We start from the raw sequence: 25,302 nt of genomic DNA, 5'->3' as shown, positions 1-25,302 counted from the left end.
AAGATTAAGTAGCTTGTACAAGATCAGAGATCTATGACGGGGCAGAATGTGAACCCAAGAGGCTGGGTTCAGACCAGAGGCTGCTGCTCTGCCATTCTATTTGACTGTAAGCTCCAGCGCTGTAAAACCGCTTTCTTGCTGAGTGGACTTTGTACCCGTCCACTTCTGTGTTTTGCTTACAGTTTCCTCTGATTGAAATGCCTTTCTTTTGGTAATTTAAGCTGTCAGATAAGATGCTACTATGCTACTACCATCAAAAACACTGGCCGAAACTTTTTTCTCTCCATCTGGGAATAGTTTTTCTTCCTTTGAACTTTTGTAATGTTTTATTTAAGCCATCATTATGACTTTCACAAATCTTACTAATTATTTTTTTAATTCATCTGATCTCTTCTGCTACACTAGAATATAAGCCGTTTGAGGTCAAGGACTATGTCTTACCCATATTTAAGCCCCCATTAGCCCATAGTAGTTGAGTATAGGCTTTGAAGGCACATAACATTTCTTTGGTAACCCTGTTTCTTGGAATATAAAATGGAGATGAGAACAGTCTGTTTTTCATAGGAGTGTTGTAGAAATCAAGGAGGATGGTGCTCATAAGCACTTAACACAAATATATGTGTGTTGTTCACATTGCCACTGCATCAGTCTATTATGCATTGGTATAAATCTGAGACTGAGTAATTTACAAGGAAAAGAGGTTTATTTGGCTTATGGTTCCGCATGCCGTACAAGAAATTCCTCTCCCCTGACCCATTGCATCCAGTAGATCCTCTCTGTGCACCACTCTTTCTCCTCAGGAGTAGCATGCATTTTCAGCCCCGTACAAGAAATTCCTCTCCCCTGACCCATTGCATCCAGTAGATCCTCTCTGTGTACCACTCTTTCTCCTCAGGAGTAGCATGCATTTTCAGCCTACATGTTCCCTCTTTGGAGAGGGCTTGCTGGCTGGCCGTTTAGGTATCCCTTCCCCTTTTCTTCCTGTTGCTTTCTTCCTCATAGGATGGCCATTCTTTGTCATTATTTGTTTGTATATTTATTTGTTGATTACTGTTGATTATTATTTTAGTATTTATTTTTTCTCACCTTCCAAGTCAGGCTTCTCAAGGATCAAGTTGATATGTGTGCCAGTGATGAGTTCAGTGCTAGGTCAGAGGGGACTGTAAAGATTTGTTGAAAGGCTGGGAATTATTGGATTGCTTCAAATAAATTTCACACCAGCTGTATAAATTTGACATCTGACAGGGATTGCATGATTTGAAAATCTGTTTTCTGAAAATACTTTAAAATCTGAAAGGAGATGTATATATGGTTTCTATCTTTTTGTCCATTAGCTCCTCACAATTTATTTTTTTGCTGAGTGTAAGTAGTTTGAAGGTGAAGATATGGAACACTGATATCAGCTCTAGACTTCTTTCAGATTTTCCCTACAGCTAGGAAGATAATAAGGATCCTCTCAGAAGGATAGCTATGTTAACAAAACTAGAATTAAATCAATTTTAGGTTTTTTAACAATGCAGACAATATCCCATACAATTGGTAAATTATTAGTGTGGTGTTTTTTTTTTTTTGAACTGTTGTATAACTTGGTTTATATGTAAACATACCCCTTCTCTAGATTTTGATCTATTGGATGATTTTGATAATAACAATCTTTAATATTCATGGAGCGTTTTTAGTACATATAGATGATATAAATGGAAAGTATTGCATGTTTCTGATGTAGTTTATGGATTTCTTGTTGTAGACATTATGTAGGTAAATGTAAATGAGAAAACAAATGTTGGACTGGGTGTCTGTTCCTTCTATCTCTAAAATATTGGCTTGGGCGTGTATTTACTGTAGTTATTTACCATAATTAGTTTTTTGACTGTTTAAAATTGATACATGTAGGCCGGGCATGGTGGCTTATGCCTATAATCCCAGCACTTTGGGAGGCTGAGGCAAGCAGATAGCCTGAGGTCAGGAGTTCAAGACCAGCCTGGTCAGCACGGTGAAACCTGTCTCTACTAAAAATACAAAAATTAGCTGAGCATGGTGGTGTGCCCCTGTAGTCCCACCCACTAAGGAGGGTGAGGTGGGAGGATTGCTTGAACCCGGGAGGCGGAGGTTGCAGTGAGCTGAGATTATCATGCCACTGTACTCCAGCCTGGGCAACAGAGTGAGACTCTGTCTCAAACAAACAAATAAACAATAAATACATAAATAATAAATTCATACATGTAACCCGCATCTCAGAATGTCACTAAAAAACCCTAAAATTCATACATTTGTTGGCCATTGAGAAGAGTTCCTTAGTTTAATCCCTTAAACTTTAAAAATATCCAATTTAAATATATATAGGGTTTGTGATAACTTTTGATGTATTTGGTTATATACTAAAGTATTTATATTTAATTTGTAAATAAAATAGTTGGAGCTTTTTTATTTTGGGTTCTTAGAAATTTGAATGAATACATTATCTAAAATAAATAGACCAAATAGCCTAAATGGTCTCATAAGCATTAGTTTTGTAACGTTGCATTGTTGAATAGTTTTATCTTTAAATTTAGATTCTTGAAGACCTGGATGAACAGATTTATATCATTACCTTAGAGGAAGAAGCACTCCAGAGACGACTAAATGGTATGTATATATTACATATTTAGACTGGGATAAAAAAAACTCTTTAATTTCAAAAAGATAGATAATTGAAGGGAAAAAATATAAACCTCTCTGTATCTTGTGCTGCTACAAGAGGAGGACACTTTAGAGTAACAAAATAACTTTCCTGGTGAAGAGAGGTTTATTGCAGACCCTGGCTGAGATGAGCTGTAACCTAGCAAGACACATTCTTTGTGAGACTTTGGCCACTGAGGGACTAGGCACCTCTCTACTGCCAACTGTATTTATGTTTTAAGCATATGACTTTAAAGTTTAATTTTTAATTACTGATCATTTTTGAGGAACCAATGAAGAAAAGAGTAATGATATAGTTTAACAGATAGTATAGGTACATTTTCTTTAATTTTACTTAAGTAATTTTCAAATGTTGAAAAACCAGTCTCCCGCCAACAAGATTAGATAATTAATAGCTAACTGCATTTCAGAAACATGATTCAAGAGTAGGTATAAAATAGAAGGTTAGTTTATGAAATACTGAGAAATAGGTAGATACCTACTTTCTTCAGTTATAAATAGTGAATTTAAATCATCACCCCAAAAGTGTTCATAATATTTTAGAGCTTTTTTCTTAGATCCAAGAATTTCAGTTTGTATCTGTTCTAGAGGGTTCTTGTCAGTAACATTCTATAATTTGATACAGATAAACTTTTAGACTGGAACTACATATGTTTTTTATTCTTCTAACTTAATTAAAACTACTTTAATATTTAAACCTGTTTAATTTCAGAGATACAAACTTTAGTCAACAATGTCAGCTTTATAAAGTTTCCTTAAAGCAGTGAATATTATAATAAATGTATCCTATTTGGATAACCATGCTGCTGTGCAGTGAGCCTGCCTGCGTGGTGAAGAATATGTCTCAAGCTGCTGCCTGCCTGCCCTCCTGTGGGATGGTTTCAGCCTCAGACAGCCGCCGCTTCTATTTCACAGATGAGGAGGCTGACACCCAGGAAGAGTAAAATGTAGCCCCCCGTGAACTGAAGAACTTGGATTGACTTCAGTCAAAACAAAACAAAATCCAAAAATACAGCCTTTCTCACTTTCCCTTTCCACAGCAGGAAAAATAAAAAGGGCCTTTCTAGAATCTTTATAAATCCTCTGGCTCCTCCAATTTAAAAGTGGCTGACCATATGTAAAGAAGTTGAAAAGGAAACTCTTGCTAGATGGCTAAATGTCTCATAAAATGAAGCCAAGCCGAAATCAGTAAAAAACACCTCGCTGGCGTAGAAATGTTACAGAGAAGAGACGGATGGACCTGGGAAGGATGGAGGATGGGGGGATAACTAATACTAAATTAATTGTTTTACACACCATTTTGGTAGGCCATGCGCTATTTATGATCCATTTGGTAGATTGTCTGAAATCTTTTCAGTGAAACTCTTAAGTGATATGTTAGGATAATTATAATTTTGCTGTTTGCTGCTGGTTAGCCACTGTGGACTATTTCAGGTGGAAAATAAAGAGCTAAATGATTTATGTTTATAACATAAATGGTTCTGTGGCAAAATGGACATTTTGACGAATACAGATTAAGAATCGTCAGCTTCAGTAGAGTATGCTTAGAAATATGTGTAGGAAAGCAAGACTGAAAAAATCACGACTCACCATTTCTTAAGAAAATAGAAATAGGAGGTTAGTAAGAGAAACTATTCCCCTGGATTTTATTTAATCTAGTATTATGACTATTGTGTTTTGTTATAACAGTTACTCTCTGTTTTAAATTATAAAACAAAAGTAAAGTGTTTATTGTTTTACTTTTGCTAGTAAAAAGAATTCCAGAATAATGAGAGTAAAATACTTTTTAAAAAATACAAATTCCTTTGCTGATTTATCATAGAGTTCCTGGCGGTGCTTTCTTAGTGTGTGTTGGAATACGTAGTGTGCGTTGCAGGAATCTTTGGAGTGTCAGCGTGGCTTACTCTGAGCTCCGTTGTACAGTTAGGCGAAAAAACGTGACAGCCAGCACCAAGAAGTGCTTCACTGTAGAAATAACACTACTTTTTTTTTTTAAGTAACATGAGTTATTGTGTTAGTTATGATATTGCTGGAGTTGAATTTTCATGCCTGGTTTTAAAAGTAATCAGTATAGCTTTGTGTTGGAATGCCTGACTGTGGCTTCTCAATTGTTTATTTGACACTTGATGGTGCTATAGGTATAAAGTTATTGGGAGGTTTTGTTCTTGTTAATATCGTTATTGTTTCATGGAATGTTAGTAAAGTAAAGCAAAGCTGTGTGCTGTGATAATGTTAATTGGTATCCTGAGTAAGCCATCCTGTTATCAGCCACTCTCTACCCTTTCTCCTTTCCCTGTTTGCTTATTGCACATCTTAATTAAGCACTAAATATTGTGCAGATGAATTTAAGATGCTGAGTCTCAAGATCATAGGCTAGGTGACTGAAGAAGAGGAGGAAAAAGGACAAGAATTTATAGATTTTTATCTAGTGCTTAACTACTTGAAAAAAGGAATAGAGAGGAAGGAGTTCTGTGTTTCTGAGACAGGAGGGAGCCCCAGAGCACTTGTCGTTTGGCTAAGACAGCACCTCCCTCATGTCCCTGTTGTCATGGCAGGAGTAGAGAGATGCCCACACAACTCACTGTGATCTGGGCAGGCGGCCTTCCCCTTCCCGCAGCACACAGCCTCCCCTCTGCCTTCTGCTTTGGGACTGTCAGGACTAATGGGTACATTTTGTCTGTCACTCCTGTTTATCATGGTGAGCACATGGAACCCAGAACATCCAGGTTCCTTGCACCCTGGACTCTGCCCCCTGTCTCTATACGTCCCATTTCTGACCTGATTTTCCACTTTCCTCTAGCTTCTGAAACTTTCTGCTTGTGCCATTTGGAACTGAGAGTTAACTCATGAACAAAACCCCTGTATCTTCAACTGCCACTTTCTCGCTTAGAGAAACTTGGCACGCATTCCTGCCACCTGCTTATGTGATGGCTCGCTTCTACCCACATCCCTCATTTGGCTGGTCCTGGAGTTTGAGGAGGTGCCCTCCTGTTCCCTTTTACTACTCTCCAGCACTTTGGATCTCATGTCATCAGACCGTGACCTAGTCCTGCCATTCGCTCACCTCCCAGGCCTTTTCTGCTCCCTGCTGGAGGAGTTTTGCTCCTCATTTCTAATCCTTCTCTGATTCTGTGCCTTTTTCGTGGTGATTTTGTGTCTGTGCATGTGTCCTTCCCATCACCCCGGGACACTCCTTCCCTGTCCCTGTGGTTGTCTGCCTCACCCGCTCATGCCTGTGACATAACCCACTCAAGTTCTTTTGCATAATCTTACAATGAAGCATCCTACTTTCCACCTACCACTTCTTTTTCCAGTTCACTTCTTCTAGCACTCCCATTTCCTACAATTCTTCAGTGTGGAGATTTAACATGCCCTGATCCTAACACCTTTTTCTCACCTCCCCTCCATCATTCCCCCATCCCCCTACTTCCTTGCATAGTTTACATTCCTGGGCTGTTGTTAGAATTAGTTCCCTGCATACACTCTTAGCGCCCTTTCAGGGTCTTGCGGATTGTACTGGAACCGGTGAAACCCGAGCCTTCATTCTGCTCTCCTCTCCCTGTTCTGTGCTCTCACTCCTGGCTGGCTGACTGACCCTCCTGCCTGGCCTTCCTTTATATATGTGACCAGTATCCTAAATTAACTTTACATTCTCCTAGATGACTTTATTCTGTCTTTTCTTCCCTCAGATCTTCACCATCCTTAATCTCCACTGGTGACCTTGTTTTCTATTTTCTTAAGAAAATAGAAGCAGTCATAAGAGAATTTTCACAAGCTTTTTCCTTCATGCCAACCCACCTCCCTGCAGCTCCCCTCACACCTGCTGCCTTTTCCCTCCATGCTGTGGCTGAATTGCCTGTGTGCTTGGCTAATGCCAGCGCTCCCCTGGTGCCCTGGATTCCATCTTTTCTTGCCGATTCAAGGACATGATCTAGCAGTTGTACTCTTTCTGTCTGTCTCTCTGTCATGATCCAGTTTTTCCCCAACCTGGATCCTTTCCATCGGCATAAAGATATGCTATAATTTTCCCAGAAAGAGACAGAGGAAGGAATCTGCCTTGACCCCATATTTCCTCCAGCTCACCACCCATTCCTTTGGTTTTCATGGCAAAGCTCACAAGAGTTGTGTGCTCATGGGTTTCACATTTTGTTTTGAAACTCACTCTTGCTTCTACTGTTCCATGAAATGCCATGGTCAAGTTGGTCTGTGACTTCATAGTGCTAATCTTACTCTCTTTCCTCCTCGAAATATCTTTTATTCCACTTAGTTTTCAGTTCACCATACTTTCCTGTTCCTTTTATTTAATGGGCTACTTTTTTCTCAATCTACTTTTCTAGCTTTTCTGTGTCTATAACTTCCTCACCTGGAAAGTCTTATGCCTCCATCCTTCAAATTCTCTATTTGCTTTTACTCCCTTGTTGTTTCATCTGGTCTCATGGCTTTAAATACCCCCTATAAGCTGTGACCTCTACTCTGAGCTTTGAACTTCAAGATCTAACTGTCTAGTGGACATTTCTGTTTGGATGTCCAATAGGCATCTTAAACATATGTCCAAAGTAAACTCAAGATCTTACTCCCAGATTTTGCTTCTTTTGCCATCAACCCTTCTCTTTCTTCCAGGTACTCAGGCCAAATCCTTGGAGTCTCTTTCTCTTAATTCCCGTATGGATTCCATCTGCAAAGCTGTTGGCTCCAGCTTCATAACAGCTCCAGAATCTGACCATGCCTCACCACCTGTGCTGCCACCACCCTGGTTTGGCAGCAGTCACCCCTTGGAGAGGTTTCTGTGGTAGCTTCCTAATGGCTTCCATGCATATCTGTCCTGGGCCTAGTGAGTCAGAGAGAGTCTCTGACCATGTGAGTCAGATCTTCCCACATATTTGCTCCAGGTCCTCAGATGATGGTTTCTGTTTCAGTCTGGATAACAGCAAGAGTCCTTGCAGTGGCTGCTCACTCCTGCCCCATGTCTGATGCCTGCTGTCTCTTCGCTCTTCCCCCACTGAGCCCCTTCCCCTGGGGCATTTTTATTGTGTTTGCCGCTACCTTGTCTCTTCCAGGTCTTTACCTAAATACCCTTTCGTGGAGCTTTCCCACACTCTGGAGTGAGCCTTCTGGATATCGATTGTATCACTAAGTCCTGCCTCTGCTCTATGCTTCCCCTTTCCTGCATTATTTTTTTTCTGTAGCATTTTTTACTATCTCACATGTTAAGCCTTTTAGTAAGTATATTGCCTGTCTCTCCACACTAGAACATGAACTCCAGGGATTTATTTATTTAATTATATTGATTGAGACAAGGTCTCACTCTGTCACCCAGGCTGGAGTGCAGTGACACAATCACAGCTCACTGTGGCCTCCACCTCCCAGGCTCAGGTGATCCTTCCCCTTTAGCCTCCTGAGTAGCTAAGACTACAGGCGCCCACCACCATACCCGGCTAATTTTTGTGTTTTTTTTGTAGAGACAGGGTTTTGCCCAGGCTGGTGTCAGACTCCTGGGCTTAAGTGATCTGCCAGCCTTGGCCTCCCAAAGTGTTAAAATTACAGGTGTGAGCCACTGTACCTGACTGGGGCAGGGATTTTTGTAAATTACAGGTGTGAGCCACTGCACCTGACTGGGGCAGGGATTTTTGTAAATTACAGGTGTGAGCCACTGCACCTGACTGGGGCAGGGATTTTTGTAAATTACAGGTGTGAGCCACTGCACCTCACTGGGGCAGGGATTTTTGTAAATTACAGGTGTAAACCACTGCACCTCACTGGGGCAGGGATTTTTGTAAATTACAGGTGTGAGCCGCTGCACCTGACTGGGGCAGGGATTTTTGTAAATTACAGGTGTGAGCCACTGCGCCTGACTGGGGCAGGGATTTTTGTAAATTACAGGTGTGAGCCACTGCGCCTGACTGGGGCAGGGATTTTTGTAAATTACAGGTGTGAGCCACTGCGCCTGACTGGGGCAGGGATTTTTGTAAATTACAGGTGTGAGCCACTGCGCCTGACTGGGGCAGGGATTTTTGTAAATTACAGGTGTGAGCCACTGCACCTCACTGGGGCAGGGATTTTTGTAAATTACAGGTGTGAGCCACTGCACCTGACTGGGGCAGGGATTTTTGTTAGTTTTCTTTCCCTCTGTAACCTGATTCTATAATGTTGCTAGACACATGGTGGATATGTGGTAAATGTGTGTCCCATAAGTAAATTAATAGATGAAAAACGCACATGATGGAGAGTTGTCATTTTACTGTAGAAGTGAAGAAGGAAGAGAAAGTAAAATTTGGTGACAAGACCAGACAGAATCACTTGGAGAGATTTCTTAGGAAGGCCCATAGTGGAGATTGCCAAGGACACACCAAAGTTGAGGGACAGGAAGACCATATGCATTGGAGTGTTAGTGAAGAGGCTGAAATAAGACGGTTTTCCCCTTACTGTTTTGGCCATGGAGTATGAGTAATCAAGAACCATTTCTACTCCAACACTCCTAAAGAGTAGCGCAACAGAAAATCCCATTACATTAATTGTGGTAGAAAACCTTTTGTAATTCCTTCCCAGCATGAAGACGATACACACACACACACACAGAGAGACACTTAACATGTTTAAATGTTTAAGTAATGCAATGGCATTAATTGAAATAATTAGCATTTGTGTGTGTATAGCCTATGGGTATACTGGGTAACTTTAGAAGTAGTACCATAATGAATAGAAATTATTTTTTGTTGTTTAAGTTCAAAACCTCTGGAGTTCTTTTAATTTATTTTAAAATATTGTAGTCTTTGAACTTAATAGTTCAACTCAGTTTCTTTAGATACTATTTTCATCTTCATGATAGAAAGTTAGTGTATCACTTCTTATAGCAGTTACTTTCCTGCTTGATTCTAATTTTTTCAGTGGTTCACGCCTGTAATCCCAGCACTTTGGGAGGCTGAGGCAGGCAGATCGCCTGAGGTTGGGAGTTCAAGGCCTGCCTGGCTGGCATGGTGAAACCTGGTCTCTCTTAAAAATACAAAAATTAGCGGGTGTGGTGGCAGGCGCCTGTAATCCCAGCTGTTTGGGAAGCTGGGGCAGGAGAATCGCTTGAACCTGGGAGGCGGGGGTTGCAGTGAGACGAGATTGCGCCATTGCACTCCAGCCTGGGCAACAGAGCGAGACTCCACCTAAAAAAAAAAAAGTCCTTGCCATTGAAGCTTGTATTAATTAGTTAGTCTTAAGAGCACAGATGATATTGTTGTTTCATTTTTGCTGGGTGTCAGATTGCAATACCTTTTTATCCTGAAAGATAAAAATAAAGGGATTGAAAAAAATCAACACATGTCTTACACAAGCTTTTTGTGGAGCTTGTGACCTGTCAGAAGCACTTAATGTCATCATCAGTCCTTGAATCTTGCTGTTTATAACCAAGTTGAATTTGCCAGGGAATTTTATGGAGGTGCCAAGGCTTAGGGTGGCATGTATGGTTGATTCTTTAGAGTGGTTGCTTCTTTAGACTATCTTAGAGTAGTATTCTGTCAGAGGCATTTTCAGTTATCATTGGCAAGGTGATTTGCTAATTTAGTCTTTACATTCTTTCATATAACACACTTAATGATATATGAAAGCTCACGTCAGATTTTCTTCTGTCCTCTAAATTACTTTCATCTTGGCTTCCTCTAGGCATTCTTCTAGGTTCTGGCAATGACAATCCTATAAATACTATTTGCTGTTAGTTACATCACTGAAGGGAGAACATTTTGAATTTATCAGACTCTGGGCCACTTTGAGACATGTCTGATATTAGTGTGAAAGTGATCAAATATCATCAAAAAACATTTGTGTCCAAGGATCTGAAATGGTCAGATATTCCTTGTTATAATTTATTCAGCTTCTTGGGCTCTTTAATCACAATTTATGACAATAAAATGCGGCCCCAAGAAATGATGTTTTTCCAAGATAAAATGAGGTGACTGCCAGAGAATATGCTAATATAAGATCAGTAAATGAGGAATGCTTTGGAATAATAAACTATAGAATGAGTTAAATATAATATATTTTATGAAATATATATAGAGAGAGTTGTATAAAAATGATCCAAATTGGCTAGGTGCAGTGGCTCACGCCTGTAATCCCAACATTTTGGGAGGCCGAGGCAGGTGGATCACCTGAGGTCGGGAGTTCAAGACCAGCCTGGCCGACATGGTGAAACCCCGTCTCTACTAAAAATACAAAATTAGCCGGGCGTGGTGGTGCATGCCTGTAATCCCAGCTACTCGGGAGGCTGAGGCAGGAGAATCACTTGAACCCGGGTAGCAGAGGTTGCAGTGAGCCAAGATCATGCCAGTGCATTCCAGCCTGGACAACAGAGCGAGAGTCCACCTCAATAAAAAAAAAAAAAAATCCAAATTTGTGTAATAGAAGATGAATTTAATATGTCCGAGCTGCTTTCTCAACTACAACCTAGATGATGGTATTCCCAATAGTAGCTTATGTAAACATAAAGGTTTAAAAATTATTTTAACGTCTTATCTAGTTTAGATCTAGTAGCTTATATCTAAAGTAGAAAAAGCCAAACCATTGTTTTAATTGTACACAGCATTATATAATATTCCTAAAGTTGATTGTTTAACAATTTCTATTTTGCAGTCATTAATAATGAAAGTATATTTGCATTTTCACAGTTGTGTTGGATCTCAAAAGCCTCACATTATTAGGTCAATAGCCATAATTTTGTGGATATGTCAGAAGTAAAAAGAAACTATTATTTTAATAATTATTAGCATTACAAGTGGAATAGACGTAGATACAGAGTCTCTGAGTGTATGGGCTACTCTCTCCTTTGTAGACAGTAACAGTGTTAGTCCATGTTGAAATAGATACGTTAGAGATTTGAATGTCCTGGCTTCAGTTTTCAAATGCTTTCTGGAGTTTGCCTAATCAGCATTAGCCCTGTGGTGTACAGTAAGTAGTGTTTGCTTAGAGAGATGGAAACTGTTTGCTCTGTGAATTATTAGGAGATTTGGGCTTTAACAACAAAGTTGTTTGCCTAAGTGATTAGAAATAATTTATAGTATTTGAGTGACCTCACATTCTTCATGATAGAGATCACTTTGGTCAAATTTAAAGTAATAAGTATAATCAAATTTTTAAAGAGCTTCTTGGATAATATTTTCTAATCAAACTTTTTTTTGGTTATATGCTAAATTAAAAGTTAAATGTGACATCAATCTGTTTATGTTAGAGGTATCCACTTCCAAATAGTATTCATTATGAGACTAAGTTTAGGACACTGAATTGTTTAAGGAGATAATTGTATTGCACCAATTATTTGAAGGGCTTGCATATCTAATTGGAAATTTGTATTTGTTTTAAAAAATACATTTTATATTTTAAATTAAATACTTAGTATCTCTACTTTTATATATGAAGGCTGTCTTATATATTAAAAAGTTATAAGGACAGCTTAGTTATTGAATAAATACTGGACTTTGGGAAATTCTGTTATCTTGGAAGCAAAATATTTTTAATACCACACTAGTTTTTCAGCTTAAGAATAAAGCTGGGAAAAGTTGCCTTCAGCTATTAGTTTTCCTGAATCCAAAGAGACGGGTGGGGCAGGATCAAAAATACTTATTTGATCAAAGTTATTGGCTCTGAAGTTATTCTTACCTATGTAAGAAAGATGAAAGGTGTTGTTTTTATTGCATGTTAGTAACAGTGTAATTTTGAACTAATTGGTGTTGAACTGCCAATCACCTAAGGGGAATGCAAATAGATACTCTTACAATTTCCTTTGAGGTAGTGAAATCTTATGTTGGGGCTGGAAGAAAAACAGAATAATACCATTAAATTGACCTTAAATGAGCTGCTTTGTGGTTTTCTTGGAGAATCCCTTTTTATTTCTCATGACTTGTCCAAACAGGTTTTGTCTACCAGTTTGACTTATTGACTAGACAATGCCGACACTGGACATTTTAGATTCATCTGGAAATAAAGTAATGATAATACAGTCCCTCAGGATATTTTAAAGTTTTGGTATAACTTAAATCCACATAGTACCTCAGGATTTGTTAAATTTTTGGTATAAGTTAAATCCACATAGTACCTCAGGATTTGTTAAATTTTTGGTGTAACTTAAATCCACATAGTACCTCAGGATTTGTTAAATTTTTGGTGTAACTTAAATCCACATAGTACCTCAGGATTTGTTAAATTTTTGGTAACTTAAATCCACATAGTACCTCAGGATTTGTTAAATTTTTGGTATGACTTAAATCCACATAGTACCTCAGGATTTGTTTCCAATATGTCATAATTTCTTACAATAGTCATTATTTCCTTCTGGTCATTTATAATGAAATATTTACTCAAAAAAGCTTACATTTCTTCCTTAAGTATTGCTCTATTATAATAAAGGGTCGCCTTGTCCTTGAATAATGTGTCATCCCAGATGAATCTCGTCGTTTAATAAAAGTATGATTTAGTTGAGGACAACAAGAATGTAGTTTTGATTTTTATATTCATGTCAGTCAGTATTAAATAATTACCTATTGTGTGCCTAGTATTATATCACCTGCAAATAAAAGCACAGCATTTCAGAAATGCCATTTTAGTTATTTTCCTTTGAAGAATCATACATTGAGTGGTCTAGACATTTGTACTGAGCTCTGTAAACATATCCACAAAATAGGTGTTTTTGTCTTTTCACTTAATTTCACATTGGCAGCAGGAATACTGTCTATTCTGATGTCCATTTTCTTCCGAAATTCTGAATACTCATGAGCTGATTTTTTTTTTTTTGAGACAAAGTCTTGCTCTGTCGCCCAGGCTGGAGTGCAGTGGCCAAATCTCTGCTCACTGCAAGCTCCGCCTCCCAGTTCACACCATTCTCCCGCCTCAGCCTCCTGAGTAGCTGGGACTACAGGCACCCGCCACCTCGCCCGGCTAGTTTTTTGTATTTTTTAGTAGAAACGGGGTTTCACTGTGTTAGCCAGGATGGTCTCGATCTCCTGACCTCGTAATCCTCCCGTCTCGGCCTCCCAAAGTGCTGGGATTACAGGCTTGAGCCACTGTGCCCGGCCTCATGAGCTGATTTTTTCTAGCCTTCAACTGGTTACTAGAATAATAGATCTTTGCATGAATGGGGAATGAATATAGTTTGGAATTGTATTTCCAGTCTATGAAATATAGAAGTTAAATGAGCATTAATTACAGATACACAGTTTAATTGATAAAGAATGGAGATTAAAGTAAAATATATTTATTGCTAAGACTATTATGTAGTTTAAACTTTGATTCAAAGACACCTGAAAATCTTACAGAGCTGTGCTTTCTGTAAATCACATTATATGGAAATGCTCATTCATTATGTAACTTAATTGCTTCCCCCTTTGCTGTGGCTGCCAGAAACTCAAAACTAACTTTATAATCAAAGTTTAGTAGCTTGTGTCACATGACCTGAATATTTCTGTACTAGCTTTATCCCTCCTCTCATAAATGTATCAATTATATATTAACAAGTAAAGTGATTAAACTCATGAACTCTGAAAATGCTATATAACGTTTCAGTGGATTTGAGACCTCAGGGTCTTCGAAAGGGAGGGTATTCGATTGCTGTCTCTTCAGTGATGGGCAGAAGTGAGCAAGGAGCTGCAAAGGGGATGGATTTACTTCTCCTAGAAACCTGGGATAAGACTAGAATTTTGTGATTCCCTAAAGGGGCTTAGAAAAAGAGGCCTCTGAATTCCCTTAGTGAGATTGCATTTGCCCCTGTGTCTGATGTTGCTGGCCTTGTGTCATTGTTCTGAATCCTCCTTTCAGTCTCTACCTTTGAGAAAGGACCATTCTTTGCACTTAGAGAGACCCAGTGAGGTTTCCTCCTCCTAAATCAGTTTTTCTGGCCAGTTGGTCTCTAGTCCCTAGGAACAGAATTGAATTGCTATACCTTTTAGCTGGTTTGTCACTGTTTGAGGGAGTGTCTGACTTGATGAGAGGTGAAGGGAACAACAGAGGTGGATAGAGAAGAATTACCAGTTGTTTAAGGTTGAGTGAAGAAGACCAAGATGAATATCTAGAACAAGTGGTTCCCACTTGAGTTACCAATTAATGGGAGAGACAAATAAGAATTCATACCTAATTCTCAGAAGTAGTTAGAACGTCCAAGGAAATGTCATTAGAACAGAAAAAGGCTGATCTCAGAACTTGAAAAAAATGAAAAGCTTAATAGACAAAAAAAAGAAATAGTCCTTGTGGTAGTCAGAATAATGGTTTCCTAAAGATGTCCAAAGCCTAATCCCCAGACCTTGTGAATATGTTACCTTACATGGCAAAAGGGACTTTGCACATGGGTTGAAGTAAAGGGTCTCGAGATTATTCTGGATTATGGAGTGGGCCCACTGTAATCACAAGAGTTGGTGTAAGTGAAGGCTGAGATGGTCAGAGAAGGAGACATTGGTAATGGAAGAAGAGGCTGGAGTGACTCAAGGAAGGGACCATGAGCCAAAGAATGCAGGTGGCCCCCAGGGGCTAGAAAAGACAAGGAAATGGTTGCTCCCTTAGAGTCTCGAGAAGAATTGCATTCTTGCTAACACCTTGATTTTAGGACTTCACACTTCCAGAACTGTAAGACAATAAATTTATGTTGTTTTAAGCCAGAAACTTTATGGTAGTTTGTTGCAGCAGCCATAGGAAACTAATATAGTCCTTCAAAAATTGAATTAATCATCTGTCAGAATCAAGGGGAAGAACTATTTTGTGTCACACACCAAAAGTACAAAAAGAAGGCAACTATTAATGAAAAATAGACATGAAGTGAAGAGCTAAGATACTGATGTAAATAACGGGCATCTAAAAGGAGAAAAAAGAACAAGTAGGAAAAGTAGGTAATGAAAAAGTAGAAGAAAATGTCAGTGAGCTTAAGAAAGACTTGAGTTCAGGTTAAAAGGCCACAGACTCCTAGGCAAGATTATTCAATGGAAAAAAAGATCTGGATTTAGTTTGTAAGATTCCTAAATTCCGAAAATAATGGAAAAAGAAAAAGCCCTTACAAAGTTTCACATAGAAAAATTCCAGACAAAGAAGAGAGAGATCAACATCAAGCTTCCCATTTGCAACCTACTACTGGTTGCTGACTAGTACCTATAGTTGTAAGGGAGGAATAAAGACTGCAGTTAAAAACTCAGCTGAGTGTGGGGCGTGCACCGATAGTCCCTGCTACTTGGGAGGTGGGATTATAAGCTTGAGCCCAGAAGTTCGAGTCTAACCTGGGCAATAAAATAAAGTGACCCTGTCTCTTTAAAAAAAAAATTCATATATTCCCAAAGATGTCATTCATCTGTTATGCATTCGCTCATTTGTTTATTTTATATCTGTATATTGAGCATCTAATTTGTGCCAAACACTATTTTAGCTTCCATATTGAAGGAAACATTTGGTAACAGTCTTGAACTAAATATTGTTAAAACTGTTGCAGCAAGATCCAGGAGCTGGGGGCTTGGGTGGGCAGTGATGAGAGAATGACTAAAGTGTTGTGAGAGCTTTACCTTGGTGTGGGGTTACTCAGAAAAGCATCCCTGTGGGGCTAGGACTGTGTGATGCTGATATTATAATGAAAAGTATATCTAAATATGAGTATTAAAAATGGGAAATAACCATTGAACTGCCAAATCAACATGAGGAAAAGTGATTTGGTGCCAGATGAATATGAGGAAAAGTGAAACTTTTGTTTATGAAGAAATGAAGAGCAAATTAAAATGAGCAGAAATTACAAAGTTACATAAAAAGAGAAAGAGCACTAGTCTTCCTGTTAAGTCAACTTGTGGATGGCAGTACTTTCAGTCCCTTGATGTCACTGTCTGGCCTCTGAGCCCAAGCCAAGCCATCGCATCCCCTGTGACTGGCACGTATACGCCCAGATTGCCTGAAGTAACTGAAGAACCATAAAAGAAGTGCAAATGCCCTGCCTTGCTTTAACTGATGACATTCCACCACAAAAGAAGTGAAAATGGCTGGTCCTGGCTGTAAGTGATGACATTATCTTGTGAAATTCCTTTTCCTGGCTCATCCTGGTTCAAAAAGCTCCCCCACTGAGCACCTTGTGAACCCCACTCCTGCCCGCCAGAGAACAACCCCCCTTTGACTGTAATTTCCCTTTACCTACCCAAATCCTATAAAAGGGCCCCACCCTTATCTCCCTTTGCTGACTCTCTTTTCGGACTCAGCCCGCCTGCACCCAGGTGATTAAAAAGCTTTATTGCTCACACAAAGCCTGTTTGGTGGTCTCTTCACATGGACACGCATGACAGTCACTGTTGAGCTGCTGTAAAATCCTCTTTGAAGTTTGCTCTGTGTCTAAACTTCTAATTATATGATATTATTTCCTCATTTTTAAACTCATTTGGGTTTAGTTTTCTGATTCAGTATATAGTATCCTAATAGATACACCCCCTTTTTACAGATGAAAACACTGAGGTTCAGAGAGGCATAAACCTAAAAGGATGAGAAGTTGAGAGGAGAAAATCACAATAACATTTTGGAATTTAAAAGACCTGAGAAAACTTAGCAGACTTGAGTAACCAGTTTCACAGACCCATGGAAGCTAAATCCTAAGCCATTTGTGCATGATTTATACCCCAGAATCCCCAAAAGTCTCAAAAAAGTGGCACCACCAGGTGAAGTAGAATGAGCTACTTCATAAGAGAATTGATTGGAAATCCTGTTTATATAATGGTTTGATCCCCACATCTTTCGCTCCATTGAAGATACCAGTGTTCTAAAGGTTTGTATCGTGAGGGGATGTTGAATTTTATCAAATGCTTTTCAGTATCAAATGAAATGATCATATGGGTTTTGTCCTTCATTCCATTGATACGATGTATCACATTGGTTGATTTGTGTATATTGAACCATCCTTGCATCTCGGATAAATGCCACTTCATCACGAATGATGTTTTTAATGTGTTGTTGAATTTGGTTTGCTAGTATTTTGTTGAAGATTTTTGCATCAGTATTTATCAGAGATGTTGGTCTGTAGTTTTCTTTCTTTGATGTGTCTTGGTATCAGGGTATTACTGGCCCCTTAAAATGAGTTTGGAAGTATTTCCTCCTCCTCTGTTTTTCAGAGTAGTTTGAATAGGATTGTTATTAGTTCTTTTTTACATGTTTGGTAAACTTCAGCAGTGAAGCCATCAGGTCCTGGGGTTTTCTTTATTGAGAGACTTTTTATTACAGGTTTGATCTAGTTACTTATTAATGATCTGTTTAGGTTTTAGATTTCTTTGTGGTTCAATCTTGGTAGGTTGTTTGTGTCTAGGAATTTGTCCATTTTTTTCTAGATTTTCCATTATACTGGCATGTAATTACTCACAGTAAATACTAATGATCCTTTGAATTTCTGTGATGTCAGTTGTGATGTCTTGTTTTTCATCTCTGATTTTGTTTGGATCTTCTCTTTTTTTTCTTGGTCTGGCTAAAGTTTTATCAACTTCAAAACAACTTTTTGTTTCACTGATCTTTTGTATTCATTTCAATTTTATTTATTTCTGCTTTGATCTTTATTATTTCTTTTATTAATTTTGGGTTTGGTTTGATCTTGCTTTTCTAATTCTTTAAGATGCATCATTAGATTATTTGAAGTTTTTTCTCTTTTTTTTATATAGGCACCTGTAGCTATAAACTTCCCTCTTAGTGCTGCTTTTGCTGTATCCCGTAGGTTTTGGTATACTGTGCTTCCATTATCATTTGTTTCAATAAAGTTTTCAATTTCCCCCTTAATTTCTTCATTGACCCACTGGTCTTTCAGGAGCATTTTGTTTAATTTCCGTGTGGTTGTATAGTTTTGAAAATTCCTCTTGTTGATTTTTTGTTTTATTCCATTATGGTCAGAGAAGATACTTGACATTATTTCAATTTTTTGAATGTTTTAAGACTTGTGTTGTGACCTAACATATGGTCTATCCTTGAGAATGATCCATGTGCTGAGAAGAAGAATGTTTGTTCTGATATCCATTAGATGAAATGTTCTGTAAATATCTGTTAGGTCCATTTGTTCTACAGTACAGATTGAGTCTGATGTTTCTTTTTGATTTTCTGTTATTGGAACATCTTTCCAATGCTGAAAGTGGGGTGTTGAAGTCTCTAGCTGTTATTGTATTGAGGTCTCTCTTTCCCTTTAGCTTTAATAATATTTGCTTTATATATCTGGATGCTCCAGTGGGTGCATATATCTTTATAATTGTTATATCCTTTTGCAGAATTGACACCTTTATCATCATATAATGACCTTCTATGTCTCTTCTTACATTTCTTATCTTGAAATCTATTTTTCTGATATAAGTATAGCTACTCCTGTACTTTTCTTGTTTCCATTAGCATGGAATATCTTTTTCTATACCTTTATTTTCAATCTGTGTGTATCTGTGTAGGTAAAGTGTATTTCTTGTAGGCAAAAGATAATTGGGTTTTGCTTTTTTATCCATTCAGTCACTATGTCTTTTGATTGGAGAGTTTAGTTCATTTACATTCGGTGTTATTATTGATCAGTAAGGACTTCCTCCTGCCATTTTGTTATTTCTTTTCTCGTTGTTTTGTATAGTCTTCTCTTCTTTCCTTCCTGTCTTCCTTTTAGTGAAAGTTATTTTCTCTGGTGGTAGGATTTAATTTCTTGCTTTTTATTTTTTGAGTATCCATTGTATGTTTTTCAATTTGATGTTATCATGAGGCATGCAAATACTATCCTATAACCCATATTTTAAACTGAGGGCATTTTAACACATTGCAAAAAACAAACAAGCAAAAAGAAAACTAGTACAAACTCTACACTTTAACTTATCCCCACACTTTTAAACTTTTTGTTGTTTCTTTTTATGTCTTACTGTACTGTGTCTTGAAAAGTTGTTGTAGTTATTATTTTTGATTGGTTCATCATTTAATCTTTCTACTTACAATAGGAGTAGTTTACACACCATAATTATAGTGCTATAATTTTCTGTGTTTTTCTGTGTTTACTTATATTACCAGTGAGTTTTGTATCTTCAGGTGATTTCTTATGGCTCATTAACATTCTTTTCTTTCTGATTGAAGAACTCCCTTTAGCATTTCTCGTAGGACAGGTCTAGTGTTGATGAAATGCCTCAGGTTTTGTTTGTCTGGGAAAATCTTTATTTCTCCTTCATGCTTGAAGGATATTTTCACCAGACATACTATTCTAGAGTGTAAGTGTTTTTCCCTCAGCACTTTATACATGTCATGCCACTCTCTCCTGGCCTGCAGAGTTTCCACTGAAGTCTGCTGCCAGGTGGATTGGAGCTCCATTGGATATTCTTGTTTCTTTTCTCTTGCTGCTTTTGGGATCCTTTCTTTATCCTTGACCTTTGGGAGTTTGATTATTTGAGGTAATTGTCTTTGAGTTAAATCTACTTGGTGTTCTATAACCTTCTTGTTCTTAAATTTTGATATCTTTCTGTAGGTTTGGGAAGTTTTCTAATATTCTCCCTTTGAATAAATAAACTTCGTACCTCTCTCTCTCTCTGTCTCCTCTTTGCCATCAATAACTCTTAGATTTGCTCCTTTTAGGCTATTTTCTAGATATTGTAGGCATGCTTCATTCTTTTTGATTGTTTTTTCTTTTGTCTCCACTATGTATTTTCAAACAGCCTGTCTTCAGGCTCACCAATTCTTTCTTCTGCTTGATCAGTTCTGCTGTTAAGAGACTCTGATGCATTTTTCAGTTTGTCAGTCACATTTTTCAACTCTAGAATTTCTGCATGATTCTTTTTTGTTATTTCAATCTCTTTGTTAAATTTATGTGATAAAATTCTGAATTCCTTCTCTGTATTATCTTGAATTTCTTTGAGTTTCCTCAAAACAGCCATTTTGAATTCTGTCTGAAAGGTTATATATTTCTCTTTCACCAGGATTGGTCCCTGGTGCCTTGTTTAGTTTGTTTGATGAGGTCATGTTTTCCTGGATGGTCTTGATGCTTGTGGATATTCTTCAGTGTCTGGGCATTGAAGAGTTAAGTATTTATTGTAATCTTCACAGTCTGGGTTTGTATGTGCCCGTCTTTCTTGGGAAGGCTTTCTGGATATTCAAAGGAACTTGGGCCCCAAGCCCAATAATGCTGTGGTTCTTGCAGACTAATGCCTCAGTGGGTTTAGATAAGATCCAGAAGAATTCTCTGGATTACCAGGAAGGGACTTGTTCTCTTCCCTTACTTTCTCCCAAACAAATGGCCTCTCTCTGTGCTGAGCTTCCTAGAGCTGGGATTGGGGTGATGTAAGCACACCTGTGGCCACCACCACTGGGACTGCGCTGGGTGAGACCTGAAGCCAGCACAGCACTGGGTCTCACTCAGAGTCCACTGTAAACATTACTTGGCTACTGCCTGTGTTCTCTCGAGGCCCTAAGGCTCTACGATCAGTAGTTGGGGAAGCCAGCCAGGTTTGTGTCCTTCCCTTCAGGGTGAAAAGTTCCCTCAGAGCCAGGGCAGGTCCAGAGATGCTGTCTGGGAGGCAGAGTTTGAAGCCAGAAACTTTAGAAATCTAGTTGGTGTTCTGTTTTACTGCAGCTAAAGTGGCCCTCAAACCACAAGACAAAGTCCTTCCTCCTCTTCCCTGCTCCTTCCACATGCTCCCACCACTACCAGCCCACGGGGAGTTCTGCCAGGCCACTGCCAGTGGTCACTTAATGCTCAGAAGCTCTGCAGTCAGCCTGTGGAGAATGTTGCCAGGCCTGGGACTCACCCTGCAGGGCAGCGGGCTCCCCTCTGTCCTGGGGCAGGTCTAGAAATGCTGTTCAATAGCCTAGGCCTGGTTTCGGGGGCCCCAAGAGCCCACCTGATACTCTACCCCACTGTGGCCAAGCTAGTACCTAGGCTGCAAGATAAAGGACCCTTTACTTTTCCCTTTGCTTTTCTCAAGCAGAAGCAGTCTTTCACTGTGTTTACCACAGCTGGGAATATGCTGCATCAGACCTGGAGCCAGCATGTCTTAGAGTCTCCCCAAGGCCCATGGCATACTAGCTATGTGTCACTCCTAGATCTTCGGGACCCAGGGGCTCTTTAGTCAGTAGGTGATGGATCCTTCCAGAACTGAGTCCCTTAAAAGTAGCAGGTTCCCTTCTGGCCCAGGGTGTGTCTAGAAACATCATCCAGAAGTTAGGTCCTAGAATGGGGCCCTCATGACTGTGCCCAGTACCCTATTGTACTGTGGCTGAGCTGGTATCCAAAATGCAAGACAAAGTTCTCTTTACTTTCCTCTCTTCGAGCAGAAGGAAGGAGTCACTTTACTTGCTGTGAGCTCTGCTGCCTGGGGTTGGTGGAGAGGTGGTGCAAACACTCCCTTAGCCACTCTGTCTGATACATGTTGCCCTAGTCCACTGGCTCTAAGCCCAGCCCAGCACCAGGCCTTGCCTAGGAATTGCAGTTCTTGTGTCCTAGGACTGCTTTTCAAGTTTACTTAGGACCCCAGAGCACTGTAGCCCGTGATGCTGAGGCTTGCTGAGAAACTCAAGTTTTGACCACTGGGATGGGGAATTTCCTTCTGGCTAGGTAGGGCTGGTCCACATGCTCCCTCTGTGGGCACACACTGGCTAAGCCCAGCATAGCTTTGCTGTCTGCTGTGACAGGGCAGCACTGAGTGCAACGCCAAGTCCCCCATTTGTTGTGCTCTCCCTCCCCCAAGTACACAGATTCTCTTTCCACACCATGCGGCTGCTGCTGGGGGATGGAGGGGGGGTTGGCATTGGCGATTCAAGGCTGTCTTTTCTACCCTCTTCAGTGCCTCTTTCAGGAATATGAGGTTAGAACCAGGTGCTGTGAGTGCTCACCTGATCTTTAGTTCTTATGACAAAATGAAGATTTCCCAGATCTGAAGGACATGAAGTTAGAGATCGAAAGGGGTCATCTAGTCCCCAACACAATACATTAAAATGAACTCTCATCAAGAACACGGGGGACAAAGGTCCTACACAGTTTGAAAGGGAAATGACAAGCAGTTCACATTCAAAAAGAGAGGAGTAAGAATAGCTTCAGACTTCTGAAAAGCAAAACTAGAAGCTGGAAGACAATGAAGCAGTGCCTTCAGAATTGTGAAGGAGAATTAGTTTTGACCTTGATTTTTTGTGCTTAATCAAACTATAATGTAAGAGCAAAGGTAAAGTATTCAGACTTGTATAGTCTTTAAAAATTTACCTCACATTGGCCGGGCACGGTGGCTCACGCCTGTAATCCCAGCACTTTGGGAGGCTGAGGCAGGCGGATCACGTGGTCAGGAGATCGAGACCATCCTGGCTAACACGGTGAAACACCGTCTCTACTAAAAATACAAAAAACTAGCCGGGCGAGGTGGCGGGCGCCTGTAGTCCCAGCTACTCGGGAGGCTGAGGCAGGAGAATGGTGTGAACCCGGGAGGCGGAGCTTGCAGTGAGCCGAGATCGTGCCACTGCACTCCAGCCTGAGTGACAGCGAGACTCTATCTTAAAAAAAAAATTTACCTCACATTCACCTTTGCTTAGCAAGCCACTCGAGGATATGCACCATCTAAACAAGGGAGTAAATCAAGAAAAGATACAGGCTGTGTAGGAAATAAGAGATGCTCCACAGGAGATGTGGGCAGCCAATCCCAGGGTGAAAGGGTGCAGGAGGCATAGAGGGCAGTCCATCTAGGGGGGGCAGGTCTAAAGACACTGGCAGAAATTTCTCCAAGAAAATGAAGTTAATAGTATAACTGAGGAATAGAAAAACCAAGAGAAAATAAAGACCTTTGGCAGGATGTTTTGGGTTTGAATTTGTGTTAAGTACATAGAAAATTAAGTAAAAGAAAAATTATTGCTAATTCTGGGGGTGGGAAGGATGTTAAGGAAAGAAGGAAAGCTGGTCATAGTTTGCTATGTGGATAGGCATTTTGGTTGTTATAATAATGTAGACATTGAATATCAGTCTAGCTAAAATGATCATTATGGCCATATTGAGAGAAAGGGAGGAGTGAAGAGATGTGTGGCTCAGCTGCCACAGTGGGAATGCTCTGTGCAGGAAATTCAGAAGTTGAAATAGGAAGACAAGTGCCAGAAGAACCAGCTGGACAGCTGCTTTTGGGAAAATGGATTCAGGAAGGAGGAGACAGGACAGCAAACCTGTGCATGTGTTTGACACTTTGAGCTATGTGCATGCTTCATTTTGATAAAGACAAAAACCTTTTAAAAAATCACTTAAAATTAAGAAAGTAGTATAGAAAGTATAAAATAAATTTCATCAGCTATAATACTAAATTATACTGACTGCAAGCTCTATATTTTACTAAGTGTAAATGGGCTGAATTTGACTGTTAAAGAACAGTTTATCAGATTGGATTTATTCAGCCTGTATTTATCATTTTTCCTACAAGCATCTATTGCCCTTTCTTCTAGTAAAGTACCTGATTTGGATTTGCGGATTTCCCCGGTTAGATGAGACTGGCAGAACTGCTCAGCAGAGTTCTTGGCTGTCCATGAAACTCACAGGTGACTCTAAGCCATGCCATTAGGATGCCTGCTTCCTAGACTTTTATTCTTCCTCATAGTGACATACAGACTGCGAGTACTCAGGACCGAGTCATCCCAGCTGTTATGATATGAGGAAGCTATCCATCTGTTCTGCCACCTGCAACTGTCAGCTGCCCATTTCCTCTACTTTCTTTACTGGAAAATTTTCCTCCTGGTTCTATCTTATGAACTCCTTTTCTGTTTTAACTAGTGAGTCTATTTCAGTTGCCTGTAGCCGTGAACTCTAACTGATACAGGTTAAACCTCCAGTAAGATTCAGCTGGATAAGAGAAAAAGATTCAAATTAAAGGTGTATGTATAAATGTATGTAAGTAAGCAAGCAAGATAGGTAAAAACAAAAAGTAGAACTTAAAATCCACAAAACAGAATTGAAGTTGAAAGACATTAGAAACAAACAGAATCATTATGAAATGATAAAATAGATGATTCATAAGGAAGATGTAACAGTCTAGGATGAAAAACAAAGCAAAACAAAACAGAACAAAAAACCCTAGCGAACGGAACCTCCCAGTCTCAGCAGTCAAATACAAATGCATAATGGGGGAAAAAAAAACCTCTTAAAAACTGAGATAACTTACAGTACAGTTGTAGTGGGTATTTTGATTTCTCTGTTTCAGAATTTAACAGATAAAATATAAAGAATACAAAGATCCACCATTAGAGAAACAAGTAGAAAATATGAATAGGGAAAATTCAGGTGATAAACGCTGAGAAGTATGTTCACCCACATTTAGGGAAATGCATGTTAAAGTAACAGGAAGAAAACATTTTTCACCCGTCACATTGGTAGAATTGAAGAGTTGTAACTTCAGTTACAACTTCAGTGCTGAAGATGATACTGGAAAACAGATAGTTTCAAAGCTATTGATAGAAATGTAAATTATTACAATAGTTTAAATTATTACAATGTTTTGGGGAAGTAACCCTCTATAAATGTTCATACCCTATTCAGCAATCTGAGTTTTGGGGATCTGTCTTACAGAAATAATTAGAACCAAAATGTACTGGATGTGCATACAAGAATGTTTATTGCAATGCCGTTTGTAGTGGCAAAAAGTTGAAAACTTGAATATGTGTGAAGGGAATGAAGTTGTAGTACATCTGTAGTATGGAATGTTA

At 39.2% G+C, this 25,302-nt stretch overlaps 1 protein-coding gene across 8 annotated transcripts in view; it reads left to right on the top strand.

The window, feature by feature from the left end:
- The window catches only part of LMBR1 (limb development membrane protein 1), a 213,179-nt gene that overhangs the window by 125,926 nt on the left and 61,951 nt on the right, over positions 1 to 25,302 (top strand). For all 8 annotated transcript variants that reach the window (XM_073009552.1, XM_073009550.1, XM_073009553.1 and 5 more), the window contains one exon: positions 2,553 to 2,625. In XM_073009552.1, the coding sequence (XP_072865653.1) occupies positions 2,553 to 2,625 (73 nt within the window). The remainder of the gene's footprint in view (positions 1 to 2,552; positions 2,626 to 25,302) is intronic.

This window comes from Chlorocebus sabaeus, chromosome 21 (assembly GCF_047675955.1).
Source record: "Chlorocebus sabaeus isolate Y175 chromosome 21, mChlSab1.0.hap1, whole genome shotgun sequence".
NCBI lineage: Eukaryota > Metazoa > Chordata > Mammalia > Primates > Cercopithecidae > Chlorocebus > Chlorocebus sabaeus.
The sequence above is the reverse complement of the archived record's forward strand: the minus strand, read 5'-3'. Positions and strand labels throughout refer to the sequence as shown.